The 17,312-nt window shown below is 45.4% G+C and overlaps 1 protein-coding gene across 4 annotated transcripts in view; it reads left to right on the top strand.

The window, feature by feature from the left end:
- Nucleotides 1-16,676, top strand: part of STARD13 (StAR related lipid transfer domain containing 13) — a 242,541-nt gene extending 225,865 nt beyond the window's left edge. For all 4 annotated transcript variants that reach the window (XM_043576630.1, XM_043576617.1, XM_043576624.1 and 1 more), the window contains exons 8-14: nt 1,993-2,191; nt 7,162-7,372; nt 8,199-8,313; nt 9,137-9,358; nt 10,350-10,567; nt 14,039-14,215; nt 14,935-16,676. In XM_043576630.1, the coding sequence (XP_043432565.1) occupies nt 1,993-2,191; nt 7,162-7,372; nt 8,199-8,313; nt 9,137-9,358; nt 10,350-10,567; nt 14,039-14,215; nt 14,935-15,052 (1,260 nt within the window). In that variant the 3' untranslated portion in view covers nt 15,053-16,676. The remainder of the gene's footprint in view (nt 1-1,992; nt 2,192-7,161; nt 7,373-8,198; nt 8,314-9,136; nt 9,359-10,349; nt 10,568-14,038; nt 14,216-14,934) is intronic.
- Nucleotides 16,677-17,312: the final 636 nt, after the last annotated feature.

Genomic DNA, 17,312 nt, shown 5'->3' with positions numbered 1-17,312 from the left:
CGAGAATGTAACCAGGCTGAGGATGGACCTCACTTTAGTAATCGTTCATCTGACACCTTGAATTTCTCTTTCGACAGTACGTGCTTTCTTCTCATGCGCTTTGATGAAGTTTGGAGCAGTTGCCAGAGGATGATAAATGTCCTTTGCATTCTTGAAGCAGTCTTCTAAGTGCGGCAAAGTTTTGCATTTTCTAGACATTCCAAACTTTAAGAAATAAAAAAGAAAGCAATTAATGTTTTCAGTGACAATATGCCTGAATATTCCTGATCTGTGGAATTAGGGTGCTAAGCCTGGGAATGCAAAAAAAGTGTTACTAAGGATTCGGTTCTTATTGCCACAAAACGTAGCAGCGTATGATGTCCTCTGCGATCCATTCCGCTGACGTGTACAAAACCTGAGTATTCTCTCATCGCTCAGACTTCTCCCCTTGCTGTCACTGTACTTTAAAGGAATTAGGACAGCTCTCCATTTAGAGCAATAACCAGGAGAGCTTTCCTCAGACACCTGAACTTGGGTCAAGCCTGGCCTGGCACACGGAGCAGCCGCTGACATGGCCTGAAAGTTTCCCCAGGCTCAGGGAGGAGGAGCCATGGCTGACCGGTGTGCGGCTGCTTACCTGTCTGACCGCTCAAAATCTCCCCACCTTTTTGGAAGTGAGCCAACCTGTGAGCCCTTCAGGAGTGAGAAGAGTAGAGATTGAGGGTTGAATGAACGACCGAGTTTGAGCAACTCCGGGCCCTACAGGCACTTAAAAATAGCTGACATGCTGGGGCACCTGGGGGGCTCAGTCGGTTAAGCGTCTTGATTTCGGCTCCGGTCGTGATCTCATGGTTTGTGGCATCCAGTCCCCCATTGGACTTTGTGCTGACAGCACAGAGCCTCCTTGGGATCTTCTCTCTCCTTCTCTCTCTGCCCCTCCCCTGCTCACGTGCACACAAGCACACCCTCTCTTTCTCTGTCAAAATAAATAAATGAACGTTAAAAAAAAAATAGCAGACATGCAAATTCACTGTAAACCAGGGGTCCCAGAGAAATTCAGTCGTTTCTTGGGTAGAGGCAAGTCCAGAGTGCAGAGCCTCTTGAGGGGCCAAGAGTGTAACCTGCCGACCCTGGCAGGAATCTCCATTCTCCTGGGGCTCTGCTCCACCTCAACTCATTCCTATTAGGAGCATTATCTCCTTGGTTCCTTACTGCTCCATTTCTCCATTTACATGTCAAAGAGAAGAGGAATCTAAGCCCTACATAAGACAATGGCTTAAAGTGAAAAAAATGCCACCCAGGGATCCTCACTAGAGCCACAGCTTATGCACATAATAACTAACCAGGTAGAATAATGGGTGCCAAGCATCATATGAGAAACCTACATAGGGAGGATTACAGGGGTTCCAAAGGAGAACAAGAAATAAGACCCTTAAATCAAAATACATGTTTATGGTATTATTTTGTTTCATGAGCATATTCCCGATGAACTTCTCCCCCAAAGGTGCACTGCTTGCTTATCTGGGACCCACCAAACCTTCCATTGACCAAACTTTTTCAAAACCCCCCACTGAAGTGTCAACCCCAGACAGCAGGGAATTTTGTCTGGTCTGCTCTGCTCACTAATGGCTCCTAGCAACTGTAAATATGCCTGCAATAGGGTGGTATTTAATCATTGCTTGTTGGGTAAGTGAATGCCATGATAGCATCTAGTGTGTTAGAAGGCTACAGGTTACAAAACACTGTCATGCACATTTTGTCATTTAGTCTCCACGAACGCCCTGTGGGGTAGAGTATTATTCTTATCTTTATTTTATGGGAGAGGAAGTCAGCGTTCAACTACTGCCCAAAGTAACTAAACTCGTCATTCACGGTTTTACCAGTTCGGAAGCAATTGCTGCTCATTCTGGTCCTGGTTCCATGCCCTCTCATCACTCCCAGGTTGCTTGCTTTAGGAAGAGAATGACTGGGGCCAGGGCCGCCTCGCTAACACGTCCCTGTGACTTGTTTCAGGTGGGTCTTTTTCGAAAATCGGGCGTGAAATCTCGAATCCATGCATTACGTCAGATGAACGAGAGCTTCCCTGAGAATGTCAGCTATGAGGACCAATCTGCTTATGATGTGGCGGATATGGTAAAACAGTTCTTCCGGGACCTCCCGGAGCCTCTTTTCACCAACAAGCTCAGCGAGACCTTCCTCCACATCTATCAGTGTAAGTGGAAGCCATGCAGACCACTGTTCTCATGCGCACGCATCCACGTAAAAACATTCTGCAGACTGAGTGCTTGTTGTACAAGTAATACATAAATCCATAAAGAAATATATGAAAGTTATCATTCTACACTTCTTTCCAAAAGTAAACTTTGTTCACAGTTTGATATGGAAACTCCAGGCCATATTTTACGGTTCTGAAAATACCTTTTTGACATCAAAGTTTTCGTTCTCAGTAGGGTTTTGCATAAGATCTAAAACTAACTTTCAATGTACTTTTAATAACTTTAAAATGCAAAGGGGACACAATGGAATTTATTTGGTATATAAATGTTTTTATAAACTTACTTAATTTTGGAGATGCCTGGGTGGCTCAGTCGGGCTAATCATCCGACCTTTGATTTCAAATCAGGTCATGAACTCACCGTTCATGAATTTGGGCTCCGCATCAGGCTCTGCCCTGACAGCATAGAGTCTGCTTGGGATTCTCTCTCCCTCCCTCTCTGCCCTTCCCCGCTCATGCTTTCTCTCTCAAAATAAATGAATAGCATTAAAAAATATATTTTATCTTTTTAAAATAAACATTTCCTTGGGATATATGAGACTCAAAGCCAAATGACCAGAAATAAGAAGCAAATGTATCTTAATACAATGTATTTTAATTGGTGAAAAGTAAACAAACCAAATGAAGCTTAGGCCTAATTCAAGTAAGTAATGTTTTCACTTGGAATTTTTTAAGTGATGCTAAATTGACAATTCTCAGCAAAGCCCCAATAATTAAGATAACCATTGAATAAAAAATTTTTTATTCTTCTGAAGGTAGCATATCCTTCTGAAGGTAGCAGCAAAGGGGGATATTAGAAATGAACACGTAACTCTTTTCTAGATGCAATAATATTATGATTATAAATTATTTTAGTGGTCCAAGTCCCAATACTTTAGGGAAAAAAAATATTTGGCTGTGGACTTTGAGTGTTCAGCAAAATATACCTGAACTGGGACTCAACATGGAATTAATCCAATTTGAAGAAGATCCCTGCTATAGAGAATTCTGAGCTAAATGTGTTTCAGGAGTCTATGATAGTGCAAATCCAAAAGGGATTATAATAAATACCACTTGTAAAAACAGGATAAAGTGATGACCCACTAAATAAATATTATTTTGTCAAAGTGAATAAGTTAAGTTAAATTAATGGTACATGTTGTGTGAGCCCAAACACAGAGAGTTTATGATTTTGTTGCCATAAGAGATTGAGCTGCCATGAAGCCTCCCTCATGGTTTGGAACTATCATATATGATTCTTTACATTTAATCAGTTCTCAGGTTAGGGTTGACACTAGTCTAAGGTTAAAGCCAGATTATTTCCAAGAGATAAATCCCTTTGGCCCCTTCTGAGACTCACCAGCAAGAAACTGGATCAAAGCAGGGTTTATTTTAGCTGAGCAAACATTTGCCAATTTCCTCTTATGCACAGGACACTGTGCTGAGTGCTACAGATGATATGGATTGGTAAGACCTACTCTCTGCTCTTAAGGATCTTACAACTGAGGGACACGAGACATATAAATAACTGCCGTGCAGCAAGATTGGAGAAATTCCACAGTAAGCTTACAAAGAAAACCCAAGGAGGTTGAGATGAGGAATCGAACTTGGTTCCACAACGGAAGGTTGGGCTATGGAAGAAACACTTGTTGAGTTATACAAATAGCATGAGCATGTGTCAGGGAATTACAAGGTATTCATCTGGCTGGCATGAGTGGTAACTGTACAATGTAGGACCACTGACACTGAAAAATTAGACTGGGTCCATACCAAGAAAGGGCATTGAATATCAGGGCAAAGAGTTCATACTTGATTCGTTAAGCATTGAGGAACCAACCCTTGGGTGTTGTTGAGGGAGTTACCAGTTAGAATGCTCTCGGCTATAAAGACAGAACCAGAAATCCAACAAATAGCTTAAACAATAAAAAAAAAAATCATACAATCGCACATGACAAGAAATCTGGAATTATGTAATTCCAGAGTCGGTTAATTTCACAGCTCAGTGATGCCAGGCTTGAAGTCAGCCTCTCTTGGTTATCCCCTGAAGGTCACAACTTAGATTTATGATTACCACAACTTATAATTATCATGTCTTCCCCAAATCACATTCAAAGTCAAGAAGAGAGCAGAAGGGCTTCTCCTTGGGCAAATGTCTCTTTTTATCAGGGAGATACATTTACAAAAGTTCCTAGCATTTATCTTGGTCCCATAGGCCAGAAATTATTTATACCTTCTCCCTTCAATCAGTCACTGGAAAGAGAAGGATTACCATTTGGGAGTTAGGCCAGCATGGTTATTCCCTAGTCCACAGGAAGGACCCACCTTCCCTGAGCATATTGCAGCCCGCACCTGAACAGAAAGTGTGTTTTCTTGTAGAGGAAGAAAGAGGGAGTAGATGTTGAATAGGCATCCACGTTTGTGTCTGCCACAAGGGTAAATATCCATCAGAACTGCTCTTGTGACCCATGAATGTGGAAGTGGTGAACAAGAGATATTGGACTGTTCAGGAACCGGGGGTTAGTGAGTGAGCTAACACAGTAAGTGAAGCACTGGGTTACCTGCCGTGACTTCCAGCAGTGAGACTGGAAATTCAGTGTTCTGTGGATAGACTCTAGAGTCAAAGAGAGGGACCGTTCTTCCTCCCCTTTTCCAGGGCAGTTTTAATTTTAGCTATGTTACTTCTTGGACTTTCATTAAATGATTAATTGGAGTTTGGATGGATAATGAAAATATTTGAAACCCACTGGTCTACAGGAGGAAGAAAGATAGAGGGATCAGAGACTACTCTGTAGTCCTAACATTTGGTGACTGGGAGAATATGGAAAAGAAGAGGGGAAGGAGAGCTGGTTTGAGAGCAGGGAGAGGAGAGGTGTTCAGAATCAACTGCACATTGAATTTGAGATGCCGATAGCCATCCACATTGTTGCCATTATCAACATTTAGATGTGCAGGTCTAGAGTACTCTTCTGAGAGCTGAGAAAGAGGCAGGAGCCACACGAGTGCCGAATGTAACACAACGGTCAAAGAGGACAGGATTCAAGATGAATGCTGAATTTAGGGATTAATAGTTGACCTTCACAACAATTTTTATAGAAAATAATAGAAGATCCTTTCTGACAGATAAAGGGAAAAGTGACTAGAGAGAAAGTTGAGACAACATGTAGCCATGACAGATGACTCTTACAAATTTTGTTGTGGAATATTGGCGATCTGAAGTTAAACAATGTACACACTAGACATCTTAGCCAAAGCAGCATATTTAAAAGCAGTTCAATGGCTCAGCTGAATTTATAACACTTCAGTGACAAGCCTGAAGCATCTGCTTCTGTTTCAGCACAAGCAAAAAAAAAGAAAAAGGTTCTGCTATAATTTGAACAAAATGGCTCTTTTCTACTAAACCCCGGGCTGTCTTCTGCCACTACACAGTGGACGTAGCAGGGGTAGAGATGGTTTCTAAAACATTGACTGTACATCAGGCTTTTCCAGAAATGTGGGTTTGCTGCGTGACTGGGGTCCAGAGGGTACCCCACCCTGGGATGTACAATGATGGAGAGGATCCAGACCCGGGATGAAGGTCACACCATAGGCCCTCTGAAGCAGCAGGTTCCAATGTTTTTTATCATGTACCCCTACCACTAGTAAATATCTGAGCATGTATACTTATTTTTCATGGTAGAAATATACTGTGATATACTATGATAAACATTATAAAACGTACCCAGTCAGTATTTTTAAAGCATGAGAGAAAACATAAACACCATTGAAAATCCTGATATCTTCTTCTCTCATGTCAAGGATTGTCACAAGCGCATTTCCTCCACCCCTTCAGAGGACAGACACCCCACTGCAGACACCTGTTCGAGAACATGGTATTTTAAGAAAGACCATGTAACCAGAGTGAATTCTTGACCGGGTCTTTCAGAGTCAGAGGTATAAGGGCATTGAGTCAGACCTAAAAGATCAATAATGAACACAGCCAGGGGGCAGCATAATGTAGTGCCTAGCACCCGTTTGCTGGGATTTTCCCTTTCGGTTCACATCACCTATTTGGCGCCCGCACCCTTCTGGACCTGCATGGCCAGCACCCACCACCACCACCCCACACGGACCACCCCGAAGGAAAGTGGCCCGACACGGCCAGACCCTCCCCATCATCCTAGTGAACCTGGATCCTCTTCCCCAAGTACAACCTCAACTTCCATACTCCCCAAAACTCTGAAATGCATGACGCTAGGTCACCGCATGAAGCAACAGCACACTCCCTCTGCACCAAGCCCTGGGGGACTTGTAGGAGAAAGGAAGATGTGTCCGGCTGACCCTCAAGGAGCCAAGCCTCTAGGAGTCATTCGAGAGGGCCAGCCAGCTCCGTCCCACCACTCGTGGTTAATAGCGCCAAAATGGCATCGAGGCCTGGCTCCTCTGCTAGAGGTGGGGGAAGGCAAGGCCGCCGTCCCCTAAAACAGTGGTGTCCAAACACATGCCCCGGAGCCCTGGGCCTCCTGAGAGGTGCTTCCCAAGCTGTCTGGTGGGAGGGTGGACATGAGGGAGGCCAGGCTGACCGTGCCCCGGCCAGCCGCCAGCTACAGTCAGAGCAGAAAAACAGTTTGCAAACGGCTGAGCAGGTGGCTAGCTCAGAGACCGTGAAAGGCCAGGACGGGGCCGTTCCTTGCCAAACAGCGTTTCTTGTTAAGGCAGTGGGTCCGGAGCTGGACTACTTGGGTTCCAGTCCCAGCTCTGCCTCTCAGCAGCTGTGAGGCCTAAGCGGTGACTTATTTCTTTGTGCCGTTAGTGGCTGTCACCATGGTAGTCGGTGATGGTTGTATCTCTGAGGGGGTCTGCACACCGGGAAGGTGGAGCTTCCTTACGGGCCCCCAGCTGGCTCCTCCTGTGGCTGTTGCTCTAATGACCCGGCACCCGCCTTTCTGCAGATGTCCCCAAGGAGCAGCGGCTGCAAGCAGTGCAGGCGGCCGTCCTGTTGCTGGCCGACGAAAGCAGGGAGGTCCTGCAGACGCTGCTGTGCTTCCTGAGTGACGTGGTCAACTCGGTGGAAGAGAATCAGATGACACCCATGAACCTGGCTGTGTGTCTGGCCCCCTCCCTCTTTCATCTTAATTTACTGAAGAAAGAAAGCTCCCCCAGGTGGGTTTTTCTCATCAACAGCCATAATCCTTAGATGTTCCCCATAGTTCATTAAACGAACAAACAAACAAAAAACACTTCTAGTATTGTACTTCAGTTTGGGGATTTGTCAGCATTTAGTTTATTATAATCAGAAAATGTTTTAAGGGGCCCCTGGGTGGCGGAGTCAGTTAAACATCCGACTCTTGGTTTTGGCTCAGGTCACAACCTCACAGTTTGTGAGTTCAAGCCCTGCATGGGGCTCTACGCTCACAGCATGGAGCCTGCTTGGGATTCTCTCTCTCCCTCTCTCTCTCTCTTCCCCTCCCCTGCTTGTTCTCTCTCTCTTTCTCTGAATAAATAAACTTTAAGAAAAAGAAAGAAAATGTTTCAAGGTGAGCTAATTCATGTGCTCAGATATAAAACCAAGTAGTACTGAAGGATGGCCATTGCCATCCAGAAAGCCTGAGGCATTGTGTTCTGGTGTGTGTGTAGTGTGTGGGTGGGAAAGAAGTCATATTTACAATCTTTTATGAAAAAAGCAGGACTTAAGACCTGAGAACAGCAGCCTGTAAAGACATGGTTTCAAATTTGGGAAAAAATAGATAAATTTCTCCCCCAGCAGTTACTCCTGCCCTTGTATTTTTCCAAGGTTTTTCATTATGAGCTGTCAGACTCTTCCCCTGACTCAGAATATCTGTGTGGTCATTGTTTTTATTTGGAAATGAGAAAGTCTGGGATCTGGATTAGCATCTTGGACGGGAACCGAAAACAAAAGGGACAAGCTCTGAATTGCGAAAAGCTCTTGGGTCTGGGATCCGCTTACAACTCTGTCCTTCAATTATAGAGTCATACAGAAGAAATATGCCACCGGGAAGCCAGATCAAAAGGACCTCAGTGAGAACCTGGCCGCGGCTCAGGGGCTTGCCCACATGATCACAGAATGCGACAGACTGTTCGAGGTGAGTAACCGCTTCCGGCAGCCTTCCTCATAGCTCTTGGAGCCAGAGAAGATGCTTGGAACCGTTGCTACATTTGCGGCTTATATGTGTTTGTTCCTGATTTTATAATGACAATAGTACACGACGTAGCTCTGGTCGTTGCCCCCAAGAAGCGTGAGGAGCTCTGTATCACTGAGGCCCTGACAGTTAGACACCTGGGGCTACCGTGATGATGGTTTTCAAGAAAACGGTTCCATTGCCCTCCAGTGCCAGCCTCAAGGCCAGCCAGCCAATTATGTTGGATGTGTTAACTTGGACCTGATTAGGTTCAACATCTGCGTAACCCTCTTGTTTCTGTGAAGCAAGACTCAATGACAGGCTCTGAGTGTAGCCACAGATGTGTTTAAGAAGTTATTGAAGTAGACTGCTGGCATACTTTTTGTGGTGGAATTGGCATCTGTAAATGGGAAAAGTGTGCTAAAAAGGTAAAGCTATTTCTGACTCATATTTGATGTTTCTCTTAAGTCTATGTGCTTTAAGTTTCCTGAGCCCACATTTTGCCAAACCGAAGAGAAATACGTTAAAAGGAAAACGGAAAGAATGAATGGGAAGTCATTGCAATGTTTTGGATAATAACTGTAGTCTCAGAAACATATTTGCTTTTCCTGACTTTAGGAAACTCCCCCACCCCAGCCTTGCCACTGATCTTGGGAAACTATCCCCATGGCGCTAGGCCCGTTGCCCACACTGTGGGTTTTGACAAAATTACTTTGCTTTCTCTAACTATTAGTTTCAGCATTTCTTTAGCTCAGTATGTTACTCTTGTGTGCATCCGTTGATTCAGGTCCCACATGAGTTGGTAGCCCAGTCCCATAACTCATACGTGGAGGCTGAGATCCACGCTCCGACTCTAGAAGACCTGGGGTCCCAGCTGGAGGAGAGCGGAGCAACTTTCCATATGTACCTGGAACATCTCGTCCAGGGGCTCCAGAAAGAAGCCAAGGAGAAGTTCAAAGGCTGGGTCACGTGCTCCAGCACAGACAATACAGATCTTGCTTTCAAAAAGGTAATCTCAGGGTTGTAACAAAATTACCCCCATGTCTAACAAGCAGGGATTTGTTTTGCTTTAAAAATGGCCACTCTCAGGCGCCTAGGTGGCTCAGTCAGTTAAACGTCTGACTTCGGCTCAGGTCGTGATCTTGTGGTCCGTGAGTTCAAGCCCCGCGTTGGGCTGTGTGCTGACAGCTCAGAGCCTGGAACCTGTTTCAGATTCTGTGTCTCCCTCTCTCTGCCCCTTCCCTGTCCATGCTCTGTCTCTCTCTGTCTCAAAAATCAATAAATGTTAAAAAAAAAAAATTAAAAAATAAATAAATAAAAATGGCCACTCTCTGGGGCACCTAGGGGCTCTGAGTGTCCAATTCTTGGTTTCTGTTCAGGTCATGAACGCAGAGTCTTAGGATAAAGCCCCATGTTAGGCAGACACTGAGTGTGGAGCCTGTTTAAAATTCTCTCTCTTTCTCTCCCCCTGCCCCTTTCCCCTACTAGCATTCTCTCTCTCACTCTTAAATTAAAAAAAAAAAAAAAAAAAAAGGCCACTCTGTCCATGGGGCTTGGCACACACACAAACAGGTCAAAGATCCACTCTAGAGACCAAGCAGTCCCTGGTGCATGTAATCAGAGTACAGAGTACCAATCTTATCCTTGTCCTTTAGCTGTGTGACATTGGGCAAGTCACATGCCTCTCTGTGCCTGGTTTTTCATTTGCATAATGGACATAATCCTACCACTGTTGGAGGAGGGCTATTTAAAAATCAAATGGGTTAGAATCTTTCCTGGCACACAGTAAATACCGTGTGTGTTGATGGAGATTATTTGTACGATCACTGTTATTTTTCTTCTAAGCTTAAAGATTAACATCTTAACGTCTTAAACCTGAGATATGCAGAATCACTTCCCAGTGACATAACCAGTGATGTTTTTTGAGCGCCCAGTGAAGTATGGTAGGTTTTCGTTGGAACTAGTTGGCCCCTTCAGCCTTCGATGGTGTCTTTCCCAAGGTGGGGGACGGGCATCCGCTGAAGCTATGGAAGGCCTCTGCGGAGGTCGAAGCGCCCCCCTCGGTGGTTCTGAATCGTGTGCTGAGAGAGCGTCACCTGTGGGATGAGGATTTTGTGCAGTGGAAGGTTGTGGAAACTCTGGACAAGCAAACAGAAATCTATCAGTACGTGCTGAACAGCATGGCCCCCCATCCTTCCAGGGACTTCGTGGTTCTCAGGTAAGCCTGACTCTAGGGTTTAAGATGTTTTTGTTTCCAGAAGCAGATTAAGAGCTGCATATTTAGGGGCGCCTGGGTGGCTCAGTCGGTTAAGCGTCCGACTTCAGCTCAGGTCATGATCTCGTGGTCCATGAGTTCGAGCCCCGCTTCGGGCTCTGTGCTGACAGCTCAGAGCCTGGAGCCTGTTTCAGATTCTGTGTCTCCCTCTCTCTCTGCCCCTCCCTGTTCATGCTCTGTCTCTCTCTGTCTCAAAAATAAATAAACATTAAAAAAATAAACTTTAAAAAAAAAAATGAGCTGCATATTTAAACATTTGGCACAGTTCTATCACCTAAGTTCAGCCTCTGCTGGGAACTCTGAGCCGGTGCTCGCTGCCCTCAGCGACACCTGACTTTGTTGTATTTATGCCCGACTTCCTGCTTCCTTCACCCAGTTTACAGCTGTGCTGGGCTCTCCTCTGGCCCCTTTCATTACGGAGCAGACGGTTTATTAGGCCATAAATACTGCTCATTTCCTCAGAACAGAGTCCCGAGAATAAGCTGCTGTTGGTCCAGTGGGACTTGCTGCCATGTTATGCAAATTGACTCTGACTTTTCTCCTGATTTTGCCTTTTCTCCCTTGGGAAAGCAAGTCTTTGGTGTGGGTACCTCTTAAGACAGAAGTATGTGCAACCTCAAAATCCATCAGTGCAACCTCAGAGATTCATAACTCATTGCCGTGCGTGGAAACCTTGGCACAACCCCGAGGCCCAACTGTGCCTTAGGCCCAACTATGCACAGACAGCTGGGTATCCAGGAGGATTTCAGGGCCTGAAAGGCCTGCAAAGCCTTGTGTCTTCTGTTCAGATGTTGCTTCTGATAGCTTTCTGGCTTGAGTTCTGGCCCCTTGCCCTCTGGGTTTGGAAGGGGTGCTCAGCCAGCAGTAGGAGGCGTGCAGAGTATAGCTGTGCACATGGGCTGGGGAGCCAGCATCGAATCAGAAAGGACAGGGACTGAGGATACCAAGACACCAAATAAAATGTAATTAAACCAATATATGCTTTTTTTTTATTGATAACTGATGGCAGACAGTGTCTCTTCCCATAGATTAGCAGTGCAAAAGGAATCACTAGTGAAATTCCCCGACGTCTGTTTCAAATACTTTATGAAACTAGTTTTGATGGCAAACCACAGGTTACTTTTCACACAGGCTATTTATGCCTTTGGAGTTGGTCCTTGGGACCTTGAATTTTAAGGGTCATTTTTGCCGAAATATATGTGTTTATCTTAGCAACCTTGGGATCCTGGTGGAGAACGTGGGCAGTTTTAAGGGTGGCTTAGTCCCACAGTTGTTGGGACATTAGTCATCTCGTGGAAGTTAAAGTTCACATCTTCACTCTTGCAAATAGTTCTTCTGGGATGGCAGCCAGTTCTTCTGGGATGGAACCGTGCCATGGCGTGCCTCTTCCCTCCCTTTGGAGGAGTTTGAGGGCCAGAGTCCAGGCACGGAGCCTCGTCCTTCTATCCATCCCGCAGTCCCACCAGCCTATTTCTCAGTACAGGACATCATTCCAGCACCGTGGGGAGTCTGTGGGGATAATGCCGTGAATACAAGAGACCGCAGTCCTGCTCTCTTGGGGTTGGCATTTTATCCGGGAGGGAGGATCAATAAATAATGAGTAAGGGGATCAGGTTCCTTGATCTTGGGGTGGGGGGGGATAAGGAAGATAGGAGGATAGTAAGGGGTTGAATTTTAAACATAGTGGTTAGGGCAGAGTCTCACAGCACCGATAGTTAATCCACAACTTGAAAGAGAAAGTGTTTGCATCATGAGGCTCTGAGCAGGAAGAACTCAACGCTGGAGAAAATTAACCACGCAAGAAGGTAGAAGGTGGTTCTGACACAAGAAGGTAGAAGGTGACAAATATGGTGAGGAGGTCACAAGGCTGAGATGCTTCCTGTTCAGAGTATCTCCCTCTCTAGACCAGCTTGTACGTGGCTGGTCTCCATTCAGGACCACCACATTTACTTCTTTGTCTCCTTCCCTAGATCCTCGGGAGCTTCCAGTGGTAGCTACTGAGGATTTTTCCATTTTATCCCCACAAATCTGTACAACTTCCAGTTTTTATTGCTAATCACTTCATCTCACGTGAAGGGAAGGGTCCCACCCGTGGAGAAGTTGCTAGGCATTTCTATAGGGCTTTGTTCTTCCCAAGGTCTTGCTGGGCACGCAGAGTAATTTCTCTTCCTGGTATAGTAGGACAGGGCTGACAAAGTTATAGAAGATATGGCCAAGCAAGGGAGGGGATTGGTGATGTAAATAACTGGGATTATGATAATGAAACCTGTATCTTACGGTAGAAATGATGGTTACACAGATTCTCTCACAGTTCCTGATTTCCGTCTGCAACATTTTTCCAAGTGGTAGCCCCCTCTCTGTGTGAATGGCTCCCGTAACAGGGAACTTCCTACTCCTCAGACAGCCTGTTTCATTTTTGGAGAGTGTACTTTGTGAGACAGGTCTTCTCCATACTGAGCTGACACACGCTGTCGCATCTCTGCCTGCTGGAGTCAAATCGACTGTGTTTTTCTTCTTGTTCTGCTTAGGAGCCACTCAGGTATTTGAAAAGAATTAGCAGTCCACATGTGTCTAATTTGCTTCAGGCCAAGCACACCAGCTCATTTTTCCTGTAAAACTGAGTTGAGCATCACTTCCGGAAAGCCTTCCCGTCAGCCCTGCCTTCCTTTCCACGTGATTGCAGATCACTCCGTGCATAGCCTCATCACTGCACTCACTTTGGTGTTTCAGACGTCGCTCTGTATGTCTGTTTCTCCTCCTTGGCTGTGTATCTTTGTGTTCTTAGTGGCTTCTCACGTGTCCAGGAGATGTTTATTGAATGAATTGAATGGGCAAGTCCTAATTCTAAAACCGTAAGACCAACCGTTCAATAATGGCCAGGAACCTCTACACCCTTGATTTGGGGTTCCAGAGGCAGACTGGAAAGCTGCAAGACTGGGGCTCCTGGGTGGCTCAGTCACGTGAGCATCCGACCCTTGATTTCAGCTCAGGTCATGATCTCACAGTTCATGGGTTTGAGCCCTGTGTCGGGCTCTGTGCTGACAGCACGGAGCCTGCTCGGGATTCTCTGTCTTCTTCTCTCTCTGCCCTGCCCCTGCTTGCTCTCTGTATCTCTGTCTCTTCAAATAAGTAAACAGACATTAAAACAAAAGGTTTAAATATTTTTTTAATCAATAGAGTAAAATAAAAATAAAAGGAAAGCTGCAAAACCATTTCTGGCCTCTGGGTCGGAGGGCTGAGACCCTTGCTTTGAACTGTACTGTAAAGATTTTACACACCCTTCTGGAAACCATCCGTTGAAGTAACCAGGATTGGGATTTGAGCGGGAAAACAGAGGCGTGAACCTCAGTGCCTCGCCCAGGTGTTTCTTTCTCTCTTGGCCCTAATCCTGCGGTGCTGGGTGCTCTGCCACAGGACCTGGAAGACGGACCTGCCCAAAGGAACGTGTACCCTGGTGTCCCTCTCCGTGGAGCACGAGGAAGCCCAGCTCATGGGCGGCGTGCGGGCCGTGGTGATGGATTCTCAGTACTTGATAGAACCTTGTGGCTCCGGCAAATCGAGACTGACCCACATCTGCAGGATAGACCTGAAGTAAGTGTGCCCTCCCGGGGATGGCAGGCTCACTCAAGGGCCAGAGTCTCCAGGGCGCCGTTCGTCGTCCTGATCCCCCGTTTCACCCTACTTGGTGTTTTCGCTGCCGTTCGCGTGCTTTCGTAGGTGATTGCTCCCCCTCTCTGTTTTCCTTTTCCCCCTCCTTCCCAAGCTTCTGACGTTCTCCTGCAGCCCTTTGCTTTTCTTTACGTTCAGTGCCGTTCCCACTCTGTGTGCTTCTCAGGCAGGGCGAACACACGCGTGGTGGCAGCACAGCGATCGCGAGTCCCCTTCTCGTGTGTTTCTGTGGCGCCTGCTCTCCTCTTGCCGCCCCCTCCTGTTGCCGTGCGTTGAGAAGAAACGAACTTACTTCCGACCCCGTCAAGGCAGTCACGATGCCGAACAGGTTCTCGGTCTGGGTCCGTGGACACTGAGTGTTCTCAGTGAATTCCAGAATTCAGTCTGAATCTTCTCTGGGGACATGGTATTGCTGCGAAGCACCCAGTGAACCCTGAAGAGACAGACTGAATACTTGGCCAAAAAGGCATTTTCCAGGCACCTGATGACAGAGTGAGGTTCTCAGACCCTCGAGGCGTCAGCCCCGAGTTGTAGGCATGCGCCCCGAGGTGCGGGCCACAGCACAGCCCGGTCTGCCGTGATAAAGTGCTGAGGTTTGGAAAAAGATTTTCCCACTTCCTTTCTCATTTTTGTCCCCACAGAGGTCACTCCCCAGAGTGGTACAGTAAAGGCTTTGGACATCTGTGTGCAGCAGAAGTTGCCAGGATTAGAAACTCTTTTCAGCCCCTCATTGCTGAGGGTCCAGAAACTAAAATCTGAGTTTTCCCCAGTGCAACATCAAACTCAGGGAAGAGGAAGTGAACGGAAACACTTGTGGGAGAGGCTGCTCGTGAGAAAGCGAGAGAGAGAGACAGAGAGAGAGAGAGAGAGAGAGAGACGTGGTTAATGCTGAAAAATGGAAACACTGAGAAGTCGGAATGTTGAAGAGGCAAGTATTGCTGAGAACTTTCCTAGCCTTCCTGGAGACGGCTACATCCCTACTAATATAATATTTTTAAAAATCGGAACATTTATCTATGTTACTTAAAATTAAATGGATTATTTCTTGTGCATTGCCTAATTTGCTATTTAAAGGCTTCTAAGAAGCATACTCTTAACTGTAAATAAATGTATGTATAGCATATGTACATATGTGTGTATATCTCTATCTTCACTGTATATATGCACAGTATCAATTTTATATATAATTGCATCTTTTGAAAAGGAATGCATCTGACTCAGTGAGTCCCTTCCTCACTCACGTGGTTCTTTCCGAGTTGCTCTGGGCCCAGCCCCCCACTGTCCTGCTGCTAACACCCAGGTATGAAAATGTGTAGTCTGTCGGTCGGCCCCGATGTCTAACCAAAGATTAGCTAACCAAAGGAAAACAACATTGAAAGTTGTTATGTGTTGTCAGTTTGCTTGCGTCCTTCAAAAACTGAGCTTGGAGTGCTGGAGAATGCTGGGAAAAGAGTACTTACTCCTCTTAAAAGCACAGAAGTGGAGTAGAAGCCATGACCAAGTATAAGGCTAGGTTGCCAGTAGCCAGTGGACCCAGCCGGATGCAGTTTGGTGAAATGTCAGATGCCCACGGGCCACTGGAGTCAGGGCAAGTGACTGCAAGAACTTCATTGCCCTGCTGGTTAGAGCCAAATATAATAGCCTTTGCATAGTCAAAGCCCAAGGGAGCCTCTGTGTTTTATCGAGTTTTCATAGATACATTTTATCATGTTCCTAAATGTCATTCTGTATGACCAGTGGCCTTTTTGGTCACAGTTAATCAGCATTTTCTTACCGATACATTGCACTGAATTTAACTCTGGACACCAGACGGGGGAGGCGATGGTCAGTTGAGAGTCCTGGACCATTACAGCTTCAGGGAATTCTTATTTTGCCATGGAGGATGTTCTTAAGATATAATTCGTTAAACTTTTGCAATTTAAAAGACAGGGTTTTAAACTAACAATAAGACCAAAACTGTACTCTGCGAAAATAGAACTCTTAGAAAATATAAACAGGTTTCTTAATTTCATATTTCTTCATTAGCCAGTCAAGCTACCTACACGTTTGACCCAAACTTATTTATTATTGTATAGACTAAGCAGATTGACTCTCCTTAACCCATTGCTAATGGATTTAAGTTGTGGAGTTTTTTTGTTAATTGTAATTTGACAATGGTAGAGAGAAAGATAAGTTATTATGCTTGGCTTCAGGAAGAGATTTTCTTTGGTAATCCATGAAGATTGGCATCATAACTTAGCAACTGGTATGGGAGGAAAAAAAAACCTTAAATGAGTGTTTTCCCTTTCTTTTGTATTGTTATGCATTTATGTTATTATGTAATGTTTTTCCTATCAGCAATGTGCAATTCTTTTATTGAGAGAAATAAAAATATTATATATGAGTTCTCTATGGTGCAAGGAAAATCATACTATTTGAATTATGACCTGGGAATTTTTCATTTCCTTGCCTACAAAGAAGTGGCCAGCAAACCCATAATTTTCAAGTTGGGCAATGCTCCATGAGGAAAACAAATTCATTTCTTTTTTTTTTTTTTTTTAATTTTTTTCAACGTTTTTTATTTATTTTTGGGACAGAGAGAGACAGAGCATGAACGGGGGAGGGACAGAGAGAGAGGGAGACACAGAATCGGAAACAGGCTCCAGGCTCTGAGCCATCAGCCCAGAGCCTGACGCGGGGCTCAAACTCACGGACCACGAGATCGTGACCTGGCTGAAGTCGGACGCTTAACCGACTGCGCCACCCAGGCGCCCCGAAAACAAATTCATTTCTGCCATGCATCTTAAATTCAACCATATATGTTGGATTACCTTAATATGCATAGACAAGATTAATGAAGTTTAATCTAGTTTAACACTGGTCCAGAGATGGAATCCTAGGGGTTTGGAAAATACGCTAGACACACACGGATGAATCGTACTGTATCACCAAGTTTAGCGTGAACACGAATCACCCGGAGATCTTGATCAACTGCAGACTCTAATTCAGGCAGTCTGGAGTAAGATTCTACATTTCGAAC

Source organism: Prionailurus bengalensis, chromosome A1 (genome assembly GCF_016509475.1).
Source record: "Prionailurus bengalensis isolate Pbe53 chromosome A1, Fcat_Pben_1.1_paternal_pri, whole genome shotgun sequence".
In the NCBI taxonomy this organism is placed as follows: domain Eukaryota; kingdom Metazoa; phylum Chordata; class Mammalia; order Carnivora; family Felidae; genus Prionailurus; species Prionailurus bengalensis.
This window is presented reverse-complemented; position numbering and strand designations above follow the sequence as displayed.